This window comes from Bos grunniens, chromosome 16 (genome assembly GCF_055505025.1).
Source record: "Bos grunniens cultivar Pamir isolate PY7600 chromosome 16, Bosgru_T2T1.0, whole genome shotgun sequence".
Lineage (NCBI taxonomy): Eukaryota > Metazoa > Chordata > Mammalia > Artiodactyla > Bovidae > Bos > Bos grunniens.
Window position 1 is genome coordinate 47,160,370 of NC_141180.1, and position 19,866 is coordinate 47,180,235.

The 19,866-nt window shown below is 36.5% G+C and overlaps 1 protein-coding gene across 30 annotated transcripts in view; it reads right to left on the reverse strand.

Moving 5' to 3' along the window:
* CEP170 (centrosomal protein 170) overlaps nucleotides 1-19,866 on the reverse strand; it is a 132,436-nt gene that overhangs the window by 57,905 nt on the left and 54,665 nt on the right. For 29 of the 30 annotated variants that reach the window (XM_086344871.1, XM_086344868.1, XM_086344866.1 and 26 more), the window contains 4 exons: nucleotides 18,155-18,236; nucleotides 8,686-8,741; nucleotides 8,428-8,590; nucleotides 6,547-6,681 (listed from right to left, as the gene is read on the reverse strand). In XM_086344871.1, coding sequence (XP_086200997.1) covers nucleotides 6,547-6,681; nucleotides 8,428-8,590; nucleotides 8,686-8,741; nucleotides 18,155-18,236 — 436 coding nt within the window. Of the gene's footprint in view, nucleotides 1-6,546; nucleotides 6,682-8,427; nucleotides 8,591-8,685; nucleotides 8,755-17,265; nucleotides 17,930-18,154; nucleotides 18,237-19,866 lie in introns of those variants that run through there. The other variant, XM_086344862.1, reaches the window with a different exon arrangement.

A 19,866-nucleotide genomic window follows, 5' to 3' on the forward strand; every position in this document is an offset into this window, starting at 1 on the left:
TGAGAAGAAAAACTCCACAGTTATTTCTGACATACTTTTAACATGCTTTCACTTTGTAACACATTAAAAAGCAGAGGTCACCAACTGCATGTAACTATTTTTAAGGTTATTATTTTCTAAGTTATTCCTACTTCAAAACTGACTTTCCTCCAAAGGTTAGAATCTGAGACCTCTATAGGCTAACACCCAATTTATCCAGTAATCAGTTATCTAACAATGTCAACAGCACAACAGAGTAGAAAGACAGCATTTATGATCTGATGATTATAGTCAAACAGCCTGGTTTAGCAGAAAGCAGGAAGAAGATTTGAAATCAGGTAAGTCCCACCTCTATCAGTTCTTAATTCTCATTTTTCTCATTGTAAAATGAGAAAATAATACCCACCCATAAGATTGTTGTGACGAGTCAGTGAGGTATGTATTAACTGAGATAGCATAAGTCACCCAGAAAAAGTCTGGCACAAAGTAGGCACACAAATAAATGTTTCTCTCACTTTTTCTCCCCCAACTCTCCAACACAGCTAACTAGGGAAACAAGAAACTAAAACCAAACATCTAACTAAAAACCCAAGACAGATATGGCAATACCCATGTCCTCATCCCTCACTGAGAACCTTTTTTTTTTGACTATTTACTCAGCTTACATGTGACAAATCTGGAGGGTATGTAAAAGCAAGGATTAAGGTCAGATATACTGCACTAAGAAAACGAGATAAGTCAAAAAACAATAAAGAGCAGACATGTGGCTCAAAAACACAGCAGTTCAGAACCATTCAGTATATGGGCAAACAATCTTACATCAAGTCTCCCAAGGACATTACTGTAACATATAGTTCAATTATTGATATTCATAATGAGGCTTCTGAGTCATAAAGTAAACATTTTAATAATATTTAGCCTTTTTGGTTAAGGAAATGACATGGCTAAATGAAATTAAGGGAACGGTTAAACTTAAAAAACAAAATTGCAGTTGTAAAAGTGAAGTTTGGTCATTTGGAAAATTCATTAGTAGAGGAAATCATTTTGCTAAAGATGATAAAACCAGATTAAGTGTTGGCCTACTATACTTGGGATTGTAGGACCACTAGAGAAATTATTAAGGGTCTTCTAAATTAATATAGAAAAATACAAGAGCTTTCCTTTCTTAGTACTGGTAAAAATCATTCTGAAATTTACGAATTTAACATGAATTTCTCTTCAAAAACTGTTTTATTTATACTAAAGTAAACTCAGTCATGTGCGACTCTTTGCGACCCCCAAGGACTGTAGCCCTCCAGGCTCCTCTGACCATGGAATTCTCCAGACAAGAAGTGTCTGGAGTGGGTAGCCATTCCCTTCTCCAAGGGACCCTCCCGACCCAGGGATTGAACCTGGGGCTCCTGCATTGCTGGCAGGTTCTTTACCATTTTAGCTACAAGTTCAGTTCAGTCGCTCAGTCGTGTCCAACTCTTTGTGACCCCATGAATCGCAGCACGCCAGGCCTCCCTGTCCAGGGAAGCCCTCAATACTCTTAATGAGATTAATAATAAAACATTGGTATGAATAAAATATTATTAGAATAATTTTCATTCATACTAATAATTATTAATCTCAACCAAGAGTATTTAATAAATCATCATGCTAGAATCAATTATGGTTATCTAAACCAGAAGAGCAATATCCTTAAGTTCTTAAGGCATTTTATGATTGTGTCACTTTCCAGGGAATCTCATGATATACATAATCTAGAAAAAAATGTTCCCTTCCTTCTTCTGTACTGCTGCTAAGCTGCTAAGTCACTTCAGTCGTGTCCAACTCTATGCGACCCCATGATGGCAGACCATCAGGCTCCGCAGTCCCTGGGGTTCTCCAGGCAAGAACACTGGAGTGGCTTGCCATTTCCTTCTCCAATGCATGAAAGTGAAAAGTGAAAGTGAAGTCGCTCAGTCGTGTCCGACTCTTAGCGACCCATGGACTGGAGCCCACCAGGCTCCTCCGTCCATGGGATTTTCCAGGCGAGAGCACTGGAGTGGGGTGCCATTGCCTTCTAAATTACATGAAATATTAAGCTATTTCAAGATGCTTACAAAGACTGTAATTATGAAGGCAAATTCTACTTAAGATATCCATCCAACCTAGTACGTTCAAGTACTTCAAATTACAAAGATTGGGAAACTCCTTTTATCAAAAAGGAATTACAACTCAAAAGTCTTAAAATTTAGTTCAATTAGATTAAAAAATCAGTGTAAAAGAGCCAAAAATCTACTCTTCACAGTTATATGCAACCTTTTCAAAATGCAACACTTTAAGGCCATTAATTATAACTTAAAAAATGTTTAAACCATGTTAGCAGGTCAGAGAACACATCTGAACTAAATCGAGGACAAGTTCTCCTTTAATAGGACTCAAAATATTCACACTACTTCAGGAGAACTTGACTGCTCTAATATTTGCTTCCAGGATTTTGGGGAATTTAAGGTAAATAGGTAGGAGATTCTGGATACACATGGACCCACAGAAAGGGACATAAGTTACTAGGGAGTAGATACTCTAGTATCCTTTCTGGAATGCTCACCTTTTAAAATAAGTACTAAGATTTTTGGGTGCTAGAGAAGACTCTTGAGAGTCCCCTGGACAGTAAGGAGATCAAACCATGCAATTTTAAAGAAAATCAACCTTGATATTCAATGGAAGGACTGATGTTGAAGCTGAAACTCCAATACTTTGGCCACCTGATGCAAAGAGTGAACTCACTGGAAAAGAAAGACCCTAATGCTGGGAAAGATTGAGGGCAGGAGGAGAAGCGGGTGACAGAGGATGAGATGGTTGGATGGCATCATTGACTCAGTGGACATGAGTTTGAGCAAACTCTGGGAGACAATGAAGGACAGGGGAGTCTGCAGTCCATGGGGTCACAAAGAGTTGGAAGCGACTTAGCAACTAAAGGACAACTAAGATTCTACATTCTAAAAACTGGTAATGAAAAAGCAAATCACTTTCTGTTTTTACCAAAAAAGCATGCTTAGAGCACAAATAAACTAATCATTTATATTTCACAATTTTAAACACTAAAAAAAAAAATTTTTAATTTCACAATGACCAAATAAAATAGCATTTAATTTTCAAACTTTACAACACGTGCTGGCATCATAAATTTTATCAGACTTGTAAACTATTTCCCTCATCCTATAGTAGTGAAAGTGAAGTCTCTCAGTCGTGTCTGACTCTTTGCGACCCCATGGGCTGTAGCCTACCAGGCTCCTCTGTCCATGGGATTTTCCAGGCAATAGTCGGAGAAGGTGATGGCACCCCACTCCAGTACTCTTGCCTGGAAAATCCCATGGGCGGAGGAGCCTGGTAGGCTGCAGTCCATGGGGTCGCGAAGAATTGGACATGACTGAGGGACTTCACTTTCACTTTTCACTTTCATGCATTGGAGAAGGAAATGGCAACCCACTTCAGTATTCTTGCCTGGAGAATCCCAGGGATGGGGGAGCCTAGTGGGCTGCCGTCTATGGGGTCGCACAGAGTTGGACACGACTGACGTGACTTAGCAGCAGCAATCCTGGAGTGGATTGCCATTTCCTTCTCCAGGGGATCTTCCCAACCCAGGGATCGAACCTGGGTCTCCCGCATTGTAGATAGACGCTTTACCATAACAATCACATCCTGATGCTAATATATGAAAGTAAATGAGACCCTCATTAAAGCTTTTAATCAGCTGAATCTGACAGAGTGCTTTAAGCTTCTTAACAAAAGATGTAAATCACTAAATTCCTTCTAACTCAAAAAATAATCCCATGATTATGAAGCAGCTTTTGTCATCTGGCAGAAAAGATACTCAATGAGATAGGCCACACAAGCTGATAATCATTTAAGAATTTAGTTTCATTCACATAGATGAAATTACTACTGGACACTTCACAGCTTGAAATTCATTTTATTATGCTGAGGCATGAGGGATTGATTTTTATGTCAGTTTGTTTTTGGGGTGTTTGTTTTAGTCTTTATACTCTACAAAGTATATTCTTTTGGAATGATTTTGAATGTGTGTGGGTGGGTGTGTAATGACTGCTGAAAAGTTAACTGTTGTTAATAGCATGGACTCTATAAGTCAGGTCACCTGGCTTAGAATCCCAGCTACACTTTTTGCTAGCTGAGTGACCTTGTGAATAAACTCACATCACTGTGCTGCCACTTACTTATTTATAAAATGGGCATGATAATAGTAACTACTTTCAGGTACAGCTATGAGGATTAAATGATTAAATATACACAGGGCACTCAGAGTGTCTGGATAAAGTAAGCAACACTGAAGTATTATCTATTGTTAATAAATCATACTTCTGTCTCCAGTACAAAAATTACAATTATACTTCACTGTGTTCCACAAGATATTTATTTCAGATTTCAGAAGTTGTTTTGGGTAGAAGGATCTTTAACGGCTAGATAAACTCACTATCACAATTATTTTCAGAATCTGGGAACATTAAATTATGCTGTGTTTCATTTAACTCCCTAATAATTAGTACATTATTTTCCCTCACTCTTCTCTCTCTCCCTTCCTCCTTTTCTCCCTCCCTCTCTCTCTCCTAGGTTGCTCTAGTACACATGATAATATAACATGTGATCCCTGGAGTAAGAAATGTGCAGTTAAGATAAGGAATACACACAAAATACTAAATAAAAGTGTTACGAAACACATACACAGACATATCCTTTAGAATTTTATACTACTGGATTTATGTGTATATACTCCTGTGGGAGAAGAGAAGGCAGAAATTAGTCTAATTTTGTGGGAATGCACTGGGAGAGCACTAAATAACTGTAGTGGGATACAAGGCTAAGGAAAGTGGGATACAGTTGGAAATTTTGACATAAAATCTATGTGAAAATATAAAATCTTCACATAAAGTCTTTGTTAAGCCAAGGAAATAAAGGACAGCTTAGATTTACTGCACAAACTGAACTGCAGAAAGGTTGAAACTGGAAATAGTTCAGTTATGATTCAAAGGGGAAAAAAGCACAAGAGAAGTAGGCAATATAACAGATGAAGTGAAAGGAAGGGAAGACACAAAAATTTCAAATAAAGTAGACATTCTTGACTGTCTTCCAAAATCCATTTCCTATTTCTTCCTCCAAAAAGAACTCCAACATTCCCAGGTATCTGCTCGTCCCTGATACAACACATGTGCCTTGAGGGAAAATTAACCCCACATTCAGCTTCAAGATGGGTAAGACTGGCTTAAGGATAATCTCATAACCCTTGCCAGGGATTGGTTCAGAAATAAGCACGTGATCTACTCCTGAACCCATGAAAGATCAATGAAATGACAGATGTGTTAAAAACTTTGGGGAAAGTTCCCAGGGGGTCTTTTAGAAGCAACCTTTGCTATTTTCGACTGGATGGGATCAAAGTAGCATGCACCCCAACTGCTACTGGCAAACAGCCTAAGAGTATTAGGGAAACTTCCTTAGTATGCAGCCACTGAACAGAAGGGCTGAGAGTCCAAGAGAAAACACTAGCAGATGATGCCACTGAGATGCTGCATTAACCAGTTCTAAAGAGGTTCATTATTTAAGCGGGTACATTTCCGTCCTGTTTCGTTATCAGGTGGCATTTCTGTCATTTGCATCTGAGGGTATGCTAAATAATATTAAGCTTCTGAGCTTGAACATGAAGAAAGAGTTGTGTAGGCCACAGAAATAAGAAAACTGAGATGGGACTTTATTTGCAAAGTTGACAACTTTAGTTTGGGGCACTTTAAGAGCAAGTTGATAAGGCCAGCTTTCTTAGACCTGTATCCTGGTAAAATTAGAGTATATTTATGAATAAGAACCAGTGTTCTTATTCTCCAGCTAAGAAAAATGTCTTATTTATCTTGTAGAATTATGGCGAAAGGCAGAAAGTTGACAAGAGTGCTGATGAAATCTATCCTTGACTCAGAGTCACAGTTGGCTTTACATACTGCTCCCTGGTGCCTGTATTTAATTCCTCCAGTTCTGATCCTTATCTGCCATTATCAAGGAAACCGGCTGCTCCATCCACCAGTGTTGATGTCCATGCCAAGTCCTTATGTAACAGGCAACTGATACCTCCATTTATTTCCTGGAAATCTTGATTTTCTGGCTTTTGACTTAGTTCATTCCTAAATTTCTCCAGCAACAAAAGAATATGTTCCTTGACTATTAACCTGAGAATGTGATTCAGAATTATTTCTTCATTCTGGCTGCTTAACAGCTAATCTTGTTGCTATCATACCCCTCGAAATCAGGCACACCGAGATTTTAAAGAAGCTTTAACCTCATACATTTTGAACATAATAAAAATTTTTCATTTAAAAATACGATTATATGCTTGTCAATCTAGTGAAAACACACAAAGTTAGTCTGCATTTACTATTTTGGTCTAGTTAGAACATTTTAATAATTATTTCAAAATGCCCAACCATATTATTAAACTATATCATTTAAATAATAGGAGATACACTTTTAAGAATAGATTCTTGCTTTGATAGTAAGTTTGTCCTTAAAACCATTTAATGTCATAGTCTGAGATTTTTTTACCTGATGTTCCAGTTTCGTGATTTTTCTCTTCAGGTTTGCCATTTGACTTGAAAGGTCTTTGTTCATCCGCCTCATCATCCCCCCACCATGAAGGCTGCCCATATAATGGAGTACCACGGGGCATGGCAGAAGTATCTGTAAAGAAGTGGGGAAAAAGCACATGAAAACAGGAAAACAAACAAACAAACATGCTTTTGGAGAATGCTAGAATCGCCCAGTTGATTTAATGAAAAACAAAGTACAGGTGACCCCTGAACAATGCAGAGTTTAGGAGCCTTCACATTCTCCGCAGTTGAAAATTCAAGCATAGTATAACTTATAGTTAGCCTGCTCCCTTGGTGGCTCAAATGGTAGAGAATCTGCCTGCAATGCGGAAGACCTGGGTTCGATCCCCTGGAAAAGGAACTGGCAACCGACTCCAGTATTCCTGCCTGAAGAATCCCATGGACAGAGGAGCCTGGTGGGCTAGAGTCCATGGGTTGCAAAGAGCAGAACACTTATTCAACAACTTTCACTTCCAAATCCACAGTTCCTGTGTTAGTCACTCAGTCATGTCCAACTCTTTGTGACTCCATGGACTCTAGCCCACAAGGCTCATCTGTTCATGGGGTTCTTCAGGCAAGAATACTGGAGTGGGTTGCCAGTTCCTTCTCCAAGGGATCTTCCTGACCCAGGGATCAAACCTGGGTCTCCCACATTGCAGGCAGACTCTTTACCATCTGAATCACGAGGGAAGCAGTTCTGTATTCATGGATTCAACTAATGTGGACTGTGTAGTATTGTAGTATTAACTATTGAAAAAAATCTGCATTTTTAAAAAAAATAGTGCTGCTCAACACGGAGAAGGCAATGGCAACCCACTCCAGTACTCTTGCCTGGAAAATACCATGGACAGAGGACCCTGGTAGGCTATAGTCCATGGGGTTGCTAAGAGTCAGACACGACTGAGCAACTTCACTTTTACTTGTCACTTTCATGCATGGGAGAAGGAAATGGCAACCCACTCTAGTGTTCTTGCCTGGAGAATCCTGGGGATACGAGAGCCTGGTGGGCTGCCATCTATGGGGTCGCACAGAGTCGAACACGACTGAAGCGACTTAGCAGCAGCTGCTCAACAGTTCAAACCAGTGCTGTTCAAGGGTTAACTGTATAGTCTAGATAGCAGAAAATACTCTAAGTTGAATAGTATTTGTGGATCTCATTCAATATTGAACATGAGAAACAAATTTTGCACTGGCTAATATCTATGTAATATAAACTGCTAGAGTCCAACAGCTTTTAGTCAAAGTGCAACTTGTTCGCTGGCACACAGAAATGGCTCATAAGTCTAAACATAAAAGACAAAACTAAATTTTGGTATAAGTGACTTTTAAAAAAATTTTAAAGCCTAAGGACACTGCACAGTAACTAAATTTAAACCAGTTGTTAACTGGACTAATAAGCTTATATTTGAGCAATTTGATAATTTCTAACAGTTTTAAAAATTGTTTTTATATGACTGGGATTATGTATATAAACTATTCTTAAAGCTCCTACTGTAATATGATACATATCATAATAATTATGATAATGTAGCCATTATTGGACATTTCTTTTTCATTCATTTCAGTTATAATCTAGGGGGAAAAAAGCAGACAAACATGGAATAATAAAAATACTATTAAGGTAAATTATATTTACTTTCTTCAAATAAATATACTAAATACACTTACATACAACTGCCATATAATTATGTTCTACACTGCTTTCTAAGAAGCACTGGCTGCATTAAAACCCACTCTGAAATTGTCATTATCATTAATTATTTTTATAAGGACATGGAAGCATGCAACTTCTTCATAATCAAGAATAAACATGATATTTTCAAAGAGGTTAACTTACCAACAACTTTCTCCTCAGATTTTAGTGCTTCTGTAGGTTTGTGCTGCACTTCTGTTGCAGAATCTGCTACCTTTGAATCTATGCTTTTGGCACATGCAGATTTTGATAATTCTGATTCTGAAGATTTTTGGGACAACTGAAGCTGAATGGTAAATTTCTCATGCTACAAAACATTTTAAAATGGAAGTGAAATATCCATGAGTGAAATCAACCCTAGTAAATGGCAGGTTTACAAAAGAAATAAGTAAAAATGTTTACCTTAAGAGCTTCTTCAGGGACCCTCATTTCTCCTCGTACTACAGTGAAAAGATTTGTATGTAAACAGGGCTAAGGAAGAATATAATTTCAAAACTCTGATAAGCTTAAAACAATCAAAGATAATAAAGAAATCATCCTATTTTCAAGAAGCAATTATAATAAGAGAATGACCATATTTCCCTAAGAGTCAAGTGTTAAAAAAAAGTTAAATGTTAAATTATGTTCACAAATATAAAAAATTTTTAATACTAAATAAAATCTTAAAAAGTCTAGCAAGTAATTCCAAACTTAGGTAATAATCACGGCCTTCAAGAAGCAAACAACTGGGTGATTAACCTAAGCACAAAAGACGTTTTCAGTTCTCACTAACAGTAATATGACCACAAAGAAGAAAAGCACCTGGGTCAAATGATATTGATAGCTAACCACAAAAATCTAAAAAGAAGTGTCATCAGGGATTACCCAACAGTAAATCCTGAAGAATTCAATTATTCCTACTTCACAAGCACTGATAAAAATGAAATTCATCTTGAAAGTGCAAAAGAAATGCTATAATTAGGGTCTTTACAGCAACTACAACCACTCCTTCCCCCCATGAATTGCAATCAGGGTCAAATTACATTATCAAACAACTGATTCTATACAGATTAGAACCAAGTGCTAGATATAATGAATGCTTTCATTATTATGCCAAAAAGAACAATGCCTCTGTATGTTAAAAAGATCTTTCACTAAACAACAGAGGTCACATTTCTCACCATCACTTAACCCCTTAATGAAAGGACTTTTGTAACCACATAGTAAATGTTAAGTCTTCTTTATCAGTTCAGAGCACCCATGACTTCAAGGGTAGAAAGCTATAATTATCATGACCACTTGGGAGAAAAATAGACTTCCCATGCATAACAAGCGGTAAACTTGTTTACAAGTATTTGATCCATAGTTCTACTCATTAAAATAATAAAAACTCAGAATTTTCTAGAATTGTAAAGCACTTTGGGAATATCCTATTCAATTCCATTAACCCACCTTCCCATTCTCAAGTCCCCGTGGAACTTGAGGACTAGAGAGGCAGAACCCAAGATAATAATCTAGTCAACTGAATACTAGTCCAGGGCTTTCTTATCACTTTACACTGCTTCCAGTAACTGTGAAATAATAAAAAATTTCCTTTTTTATTATGTATATATGCTGATACACATTTGCTGGTATATATGACTATATACAGTTCATAGTTAAGTACTTAATAAAAGTAAAAATTCTAGTCAGCTTTTGTTTTACTCCCAAAAAACTCATTAACAGCCGCAGAAGATTCACTGCATTCCTACATTTACAGTGGAAAACACCATCTTAAAACTACTGGAAGTCATTTCTATTTTTCAATGGGAAACAAATGATTTTAGCCTGCTGTGAGTGCTTTCTGCTGCTTCAAGTTTCTCCTGGGAGTGCTTTAATTAAGGCTATTCCTCAAAGTTAGTCTAGGGAATCCTCTTAAATTTAGACTTCTTTAGGATCAAGGAAAACTTATAAAGAGGGTATAACTCAGATTCACATACTTTGCCTTACCAAAAAACTCCTGTGTGGGAGACCAAAGAATTCAAGATTCCTCTTGTTTAGGTTATGAATTTAACTGAGAATCCTAGTATGACAATGAGGTTTTTGAGACTACTCCTGACTCCAGCTTTCACCTTCAAAGCTACTATCTTGCTAGTGGTACAGACCCAGGTAACTGTTTTCAGTTTGCTTAATTTAGAAAAATGACAATCTAATGTATAATTACTTATGATGTCAAGTTACAAAATACACAATACAGTCATATTAACTACAGCTGTATGTCAATTATATCTCAAGAAATTTCATAAAAAGTGTCATGCTTACTTAAATCTTATTTATTAAAAATCATTAATATTTATAAATTATTTCCACACTTCTTTGAATAACAACTGAAAAAGAGAAAAAATACATGAAACAATGGTTTGCAAAGACAATCAATACCAGGTAACAAAAGACAGTGATTTCTGAGTGAGGAGGAACAAATCAAGGGGACTGCAATCACTGCCCTAACTCAGTATCTTTAGAGAACTTCCAAGTCACACTGGAGGGAGGGGTAAGCAAGGCCAAACCTGGCAGACTCTCAGCTGGGAAGAAAAGAGGGCTGAGAGTCTGGGCAGACCAAGATGACTACAGCTCAGAAAGCTGCACAGAAGTAGTATTCCAGAGACTGTTAAGGGGCTGGCTCAAGCATTCAGTTGGGAACTGATCAGCACATTAATTTGAGAAAACATATCTATGGCTGGGACAAGAACCACCTGAAAGTATTCGAAGTAATAGTGCCCCTTACTCAGAGAGGGCCAGGAATAGTGTCTAATCACAACAGCCAAGCTGAAAAACCTCATGTTTCCCAGGTCACTCGATAAAGCAGGGGTTCGCAAATTGTTTATCTATTGAGGGCCAGACAGTAAACTTTTTAGGTTTTGGAAGCCATATGATTTCTGTTTAAACTACTCAACTCTGCTTATGACAGTGCAAAAGCAGCTAAAGAAAGATGTAAATGAGTGGATATGCCTATGTACGAATAAAACTTTATTTACAAACACAGGCTGAGAGCCAGGTTTACCAATGGTCTTGCTGACCCCTAAAGCAGAGTATACAGAAAGGTCTTGCTTCTGTAATGGGGAATTAATTAGCCCCAGAATAACTTCAGAAGTTCAAAAATTTTTAGGAAAGCAAGACTCAACATGATAAAACTATTTCAAAGTAACCTGTGTCCCAGAACAAAGCTCAAAAGTATTTATAGGAATCCAAAAGTATGCATACAATACTCAACAAGGTAAAAAATCTACAATGTCTGTCTTTCAGTCAAAACAATGAATGTAAAAATCAATCAAGACTGACCCAGAACTGACACAAATGTCAACAAACATTCTAACAGTTAACATCACTGTATTCCATATGTTTAAAAAATATGTAAAGACTTGAAAGATATAAAAGACAAAATCCAAATTTTAGAGCTGAAAACTATACTGGATACGGAAATTGCATGTTAGACACAGCCAAAGAAAAGTTTAGTAAACCTGAAGACAATGCAACAATAACAACCCAAAGTGAAACACACAGAGAACAGATACTCATTAAAAAAATAATAAATAGAGCCTCAGTAAGCTAGGAGATGACTTCTAGTAGCCTAATATACATTTAAATGAAGTCCTTGGGAAAAAAAGTGGGGAGAACAGAAAAAAGAATTAAAAAAAATAATGGCTGAATTTTTTTCTAAATCTGATTAAAAGTATAAACCCACAGATCCAACATGCTCAAAAATCCCCAAGCATAAGAGACATGAAGAAAACTGCACAAAGGCACATTAAAATCAAACTGCTCAAAACCAGGGGAAAGGGAACCAATGCAAGAGAGAACAACAAATTTAAAGTACTTAAAAGAAATGTCCAGCAACAATAACTTCTAATAACTAAGGTGAAATGCTTTTCCAGACACACGAAAGCTGAAAGAATTCATCATCAGCAGAGTTGTACTATAAAAAAATATTAAAAGAAGTTCTTTACACAATAAGAAAATGAAACTAGATGAAAATGTGGATCTATCAATATAAAAAAGCATGAAAAGCACAAGAAATGGTAATTACAGTGATTTAAGATATGACTACAATGGCCATAAAAATCTATTTTTCTTATTATTTAAACCTCTTTAAAAGATAACTGATGCTTTACTGATATCAATGTAGAATGCAATTTGTAACATATATAGAAATAAAATGTATGACAATCACAACACAAAGATAAGGACAGAAAAAAACGAAAGTATACCACTGTAACGTTCTTATACTGTATGTGAAGGAGTATAATGTCATTTGAAGATACAGCTTAAAATTAAAGATAAAATTACAAAATCTTAACCACAATTTTTTTAAAAGGGTTACAGTAGTAAAATAACAAGACAAAATGAAATCATAAAAAAACTCAATAATCCAAAATAAATTGGGAGAAAAAGAGAAAAAACTGATGGGGCAAATAGAGCACAAATATCAATACGATAGATTTAATAACCACATCATTAAATGAATGCTCTAAATCCCCGGATGAAGGCAGAAATGATCAAACTGAATAAAAACTAAGACCAACTATGTGCTGCCTAGTTCAAATGTAAAGACAATAATAAGTTAAAAGTAAAAGAATGCAAGCGATATACCATGCTAACACCAATCCAAAACTAATGTCCAGACAAACCAGATTTCAGCACAAAAAAATGTTATCACAGATAAAGCAAAGCATTTTATAATTACAAAGGGGATCAATTCATCAAGAAGACACAACAATCCTAAATGTTTACACTTCTAATAACAGTGTTTTAAATTACATGAAGCCAATACTTCTGCAAGGAGAAACAAACCCAATGAGAGTCTGAAATTTTGATACTGCTTTCTCAATAATTGACACAACAACTGGACAACAAATCAGTAAAATACAGAAAATGTGAACAACAGTACAACTAATTTGACCGAATAGAATACTCCACCCAACAACAGCAGAATGCACATTCTTCTCAAGTACACAGAGCATATTTACCAAGATAGAGTAGATATACCATGCGTGACAGGACAGGATTTGAAATACATGAAGTATGTTTCTGACCACTATGGGTAAATTGGAAATTAATAACAGAAAGTCCCTCGGAAAAATTCCAAATATTTAGAAACTAAGTAACAAAGATTAATGCAAACAAAGATCAAAAGAGAAACTAGAAAGTATCTTGCGTGTTAAAGCAGTACAGGCATACTTTATTGTACTTCCGTTTACTGTGCTCTGCAGACACTGCGTTTCATACAACTTGAAGGTCCGTGGCAACCCTGCACCCAGCAAGTCTATCGGAGCCAGTTTTTCAATGGCATTTGCTCACTTCGTGTCTCTGTATGGTAATTCGCACATTTCAAACGTTTTCCTTATTTTTATATTTGTTATGGGGATCTGTGATCAGTTATTTTTGGCTGTGTCAGGTCTTAGCTGCAGCACGCAGGGTCTTTGCTGCAATATGTGGGATTTTTTGCCTGTGGTCCATGGGTTTGTGGCACATGGGCTCTCTATCGAGGTGCCCAGACTCAGTAGCTGTGGTGCACGGTCCCCAGCCAGGGATCAAATCTGAGTCCCCTGCATTGGAAGGTGAACTCTTAACCACTGGGCCACCAGAAGTCCCTGATCGGTGATCTTTGATGTTACTATTGTAATTGTTCCGGGTCACCATGAACGTCACCCATATATGTCGGTGAACTTAATTGATAGATGTTGTGCACATTCTGACTGGCCTACCAACTGGCCGTTCTTTCTCTCTCTCCCCTCTGGCCACCTATTCCCTAAGACATGACGACGTTAATGTTAGGCCAATTAATAACCCCACAACAGCCTCTAAACATTTAAGTGAAATGAGGAGTCACACTTCTTGTACTTTAAGTTAAAAGCTAGAAATGACTAAACTTAGTGAGGAAGGCATGTCAAAAGCCAAGACAGAAAAATATTTTTGGTGTTAAAAAAAAGAGAGAGAGAGAAAGATGGAAGGACATTTGAGGGGGGAAAAAAAAAAAAAAGCCAAGACGGGATCAAAGATAGGCCTCATGTGACAGCCAAATTGTGAATGGAAAGAAAAAGTTCTTGAGGGAAATTAAAAGTGCTATTTTAGTGACACATGCATGGTAAGAAAGCTAAACAGATTTAATGTAAATATGGAATAAGTTTAGTGATCTGAATAGAAGACCAAACCAGCCACAACATTCCCTTAAGCCAAAGCCTAATGCAGAGCAAGGCCCTCTCTTCAATGAAGGCTGAGAGAGGTGAGGAGGCTACAGAAGAAAAGCTTGAAGCTTACAGAGAACAATTTATGAAGCTCAGGAAAAGAAGCCATTTCCATAACATAAAAGTGCAAAGTGAAGCAGCAATTGCTGATGTAGAAGCTATAGCAAATTATCCAGAAGATCTAGCTAAGATAATTATAATGAAGGTGACTACACTTAACAACAGATTTTCAGTGTAGACAAAACAGTCTTCTTTGGAAGAAGACACCCTTTCGTAGCTAGAGAGGAGAAGTCAATGACTTCGCTTCAAAGGACAAGCTGATTCTCTTGTTAGTGGGGATAATACAGGTAGTGACTTTTAAGTTGAAGCTAATGCTTACTTACCATTCTGAATATCTTAGGGCCCTTAGGAATTACGCTAAATCTACTCTGCCTGTACTCTCCCAACGAAATAATAAAGCCTGGGTGACTGGACATCTGTTTACAACATTGTTTACTAAATATTTTAAGCCCACTGTTTGAGACCTACTGCCTGGCACGTTACAGTCCACGGGATCGCAAAGAGTGGGGCACGACTGAAGAGACTTAGCATGCACGTATGCTCAGATTTCAAAGTATTTCTGCTCACTGACCATGCACCTTGTCACCCAAGAGCTCTGATGGAGATGGACAAAATTAATGCCTGCTAACAACAATAACATTCATTCTGCAACCCATGAATCGAGGAGACATTCTGACTTTAAAGCCTTATTATTAAAAAAAAAAAAACTATTTATTTTTATTTACTTGGCTGTGCCAGGTCTTAGTTGCAGCATGTGGGATCTATTTCCCTGACCAAGGATTGAACCTGCACCCCGATATTGGGAGTATGAAGGCCTAGCCACTGGACCACCAGGGAAATACCTCAAGTCTTATTATTGAACAAATACATTTCATAAGGTTACAGCTGCCACAGTGATTCTTCAGCTGGATCTGGGAAGTTATTTGAAAACCTTCTGGAAAAGATTCACCACTCTAGTTGCCATTAGAACATTTGTAATTTATGGAAGGGTCAATTATCAATACTAACAGGAGTTTGGAAGAAGTTGATTCCAAACCTCATGAATGACTTTGAGGGGTTCAAGACTTCAGTGGGGGAAGTAACTGCTGAGATAGTGGAAATAGCAAAAGAACTAGAATTAAAAGTGGAGCCTGAAGATGTGGTTAAACTGCTGCAATCTCATGATAAAACTAGAATGAATAAGAAGTTTCTTATGTGCAAAGAAAGCAGTTTCTTGAAATGGAATCTACTCCTGGTAAAGATGCTGTGAAGACTGTTAGCATAACAACAAACGACTAGAGTATTACATAAACTTAGTTGATAAAGCAGCAGTAAGGTTTGAGAGACTGACTCCAATTATGAAAGAAGTTCTGCTTTGGGTAAGATGCAATCAAAGAGCACTGTGTGCTACAGAGAAATCACTCATGAAAAGAAGAGTCAATTGATGTGGCAAACTTCACTGTGGTGTTATTCTAAGAAATAGCCACAGCCACCCCAACTTCCAGCAACCACCTCCCTAGTCAGTCAGCAGCCATCAACACCGAGGCAAGACCCTGCATCCTTAATAAGATTATGACTCACAGAATGCTCAGATGATAGCAGTTTTTAGTAATAAAGCATTTTTTGATCAAGGTATATACAAATTTTTTAGACATAATGCTATCACATACTTAATAGACTACAATGTCATTTAAACATTAACTTTCATATGCACTGGGAAACAAAAAATTTTTGTGGCTAGCTTCTTACAATGCTACAATGGTCTGGAACTGAAACCACAGTATCTCTAAGGTATGTTTGTACTAGGTGGGGGGCGGGGGTGGATTTTATAGCACTAAATGCCTATATTAGAAAAGAAAGGTCTCGAATGATCTCAGCTTTCACTTGGAAGAAGTTAATAATGACAGTAGAAGTCAAATAGAAAACATTAACAATTGAAAAATTCAATTAAACCAAATTCAATTATATCAAATTTAAATGGACTGCGGGGGGGAAGATTCTTCCCATTTTCTCCACAATATCTGCTCTACCTACAGAATATGCTGTTGGTTAATGGTGACTCCATTTTTCTAATTGTTTACATCAACTGTACAATTTTGGATTCATCCTTGACTCTCTTCTCTTAGTCCATATCCAGTCTAACCAGGAATATTACTGGCTCCATCTACAAGACATGTACAGATCCTATCATTTCTCACTACCTCTGCTTCTATCACCTCCATTATTTCTCACCCGGAGCTACTGCAACTACCATAACAACCTTCTAACTGGTCTCCCTCTTACCACTCCTGCCCACTCCCACCCTTAAGTCTTTGAACAAGAGTAACCAGAGGATTCTCTTAAACATGTAAGTCATTATCACCTCACTCCTCTGACCAAACCCTCTAAATCACTCCGTTTCACTTAAAAGCCAAAATTCTTACAGTGACCTATTAAAGGTGATACATTATACGGTCAGCATCTTCACCCTATCTTTGCTCCGATGTTGGCTTCTCAGTGAAGTCTTCATGAACAGCCTTTTTAAAGTATAATTTCTCACGAACCACCACTAGCTCTCTGTATTCCATTCACACTTTTCCTCGATAGAATTTATCACCCTCTATCATTCTTTTTGTGTGTGCTGTCAGCTACCTCCAACCCCATTAAAGTGTAAGCTCCAGGAGGACAGAGACTGTGATCTGTTTTAATTAGTACTGTATCCCCAGACTGGGGCTCTCTGGTGGCTCAGTGATAAAGAACTTACCTATAATGCAGGAGACATGGGTTCCATCCTTGGGTCAGGAAAAACCCTTGGGGAGGGAATGGCTGCTCATTCCAGTATTCTTACCCAGGAAATCCTATGGACAGAAGGAGCCTGGCAGGCTACAGTCCGTGGGGTTACAAAAGAGTTGAATACAACTTCATGACTAAACAACAACAAAACATCCCCAGACTGTAGGGACTATGTCTGGCACACGGGAGACATTCAATAAATAATTGTAAAACAAACAAACTTAGGCTTGCTTATCTGCTACACATCTAGCCACCTGGAGATACAGTACCTATTTCTGAAGTGTAGCATTTCACTATACTTCCTGAGTTTACATTCATTTCTTAAACTTGGATATTTCACTACTTGCTTTTCCAAGTCACTTAATTACTCTAATTAGAAAAAAATACTTTTGGCAGATAAACTGTACTCCAGTTTCAACTCACAGTAAATGTTCTTTCCAGTCTTAATTCATAGTAAATGTTCTTTCTGTTGCTGTGGCATTTTAATTAAACAATTTTCAACTACAAGGTGTAACAATAAATCCCTAGACTTGGCTACTATTACACACTCTGTCTTCTACCCAGTTCTTTGATACCCAAAGTGCATATGTAATGGCATCACAGGAATATTTCTGCTGAAACTATAATACAGAGTGAGGAGGAATAAAAGAGTCCATCAATTTTTCCAGCATTGTTTTTAGGAACAGGCATAATAAGCAGAAAGAAAATATATTATTTTTAAACATGAATTTTAATTTGGAAGGGCAAAGAGACTTTCAGCATGCTTATATTATGAATTCTTATGTCTGAAGAAATGTTTAATTTATACCAGAATAAAGATTTTTAAATAAATTTAATAAATGCACAAAATCATATAAGGATATCATATCCAAATCTCAACTTATCTTCAAGTTTCAAGGTGATATAAGTCTGTTCTGGAATTCTAACATCATTCACAAAAGTCTACAAGAGATAAAAAAGATAGATGTTAAATTAATATTTGAAGAATTATTATATTTTAGACAAGCAAATATTCAAACCTTATACTGTAAAGTATAGATCGAATGGTGGCTAACACAGCTTGAGTATCATCATAAAATGCATTCTGTAATAAGTGATTTCATAATCAAAGATTTCATACTAAGCCCTTTATTACTATTACAAATAACACACAAAGAACCAACTTGCAGTTCCTCTAAGTCTACTATGCTGCCAAGACAAATTTAGGCACCTAAAAATGGTTCCAAGAAAAGATCCTACTTGAAGTTAGAAATTGTAAAAGGTGAAATATTTAGCTCTAGATATAATATCAGGGTCCACTAGACTCAATTTTAATTTTTCTGGACAGTTTTAATTATTGGTGAGGATTGAGCTTTCACTATTTTTATTCCTAGAAGTGTTTTAAAGAAGAAAATGAAAATTTACTTAAAAAAACTGAATAAAACTCATTCTGTTTTACAATTGCCATATGAGTCCTTTGGATGCTTTTAAGAACTTAAGATACATTACAAGACCCTTACATGAATCTACGATACATTATAGAAACATTATTTTTCCTGTATCTCAAAATATTCTGTTTCATCAACATCATCATCCCATCATTATTTCATTTTACCAATTATTTCTTACTGTGGAAATGACCAAAATAATAACAGAAGAATAGAATTATCTAGAACACACTAGTATACTGTACTAGGTATACTATACTAGTAGGTATACTATTAAATTTTCTAGCAGGTGAAAAAAGGTGAAATTAATTTTCATAAAATATTTTGATTAACATACACATCCAAAAGAGTACCATTTTAACAAATAATGAATATAAAAATTAAGAAAGCACTTTACATTCTTTCTTTTGTACCTTCTTTTTTAGACTAGACACATTTCAAGTGCTCAGTAGCCACACATGGATAGTGTGGTGAATATCAAACAGAGCTAGATGGATGATGCAATCATGAAACACTGTACAACCTTTCGGTTTCTTACTACATTATCCAAATTATTGCATCATTTTCCCAAGAAGCTGAAGACAGCATCTTTGCCCTTTTTCAAAAAGCTATTAAAGAGCAAAATTGAGAATTCAGCATTTTTTATTTAACATCCATAAAGGCAAAGAAGAAAAGGGAAACTTTTCAGTTATAAGGGTAAATACAAAAGGTAGAGCAGCATTCTAGACTAACAACAATGATAAAACATTAACAAAATAAGCAAACTATCAAACCATGGGTCTTCGGATGAAGATAATCCTAGATGAATTTTGCCTAACACAAGAATTGATGAGAGAAGAATGTTTCCAAAGTTAAAAAAAAAAAACAAACCCTAAAAAATATTTTTCATCCAGTTAGCCTAAGTCAGTAAGAGGAATTACACAGTATTTTTAAACACAAAACTGATGATTCTGCACTTTAAAATAAATTGTGACAGTTTTCTCTCATTTTTTAATGTTTGTGCTTTAATGTTTATTTGATTTAGCATGTAAGAGAACAAATGTATCTATATAAAAGTAACTGGTAGTAAAGAGATGATGTATTAAGAGAAATAAAATCATTGAACTGATCTGGCAACTGTTGTAATGTTTTACAATTATGGAAGA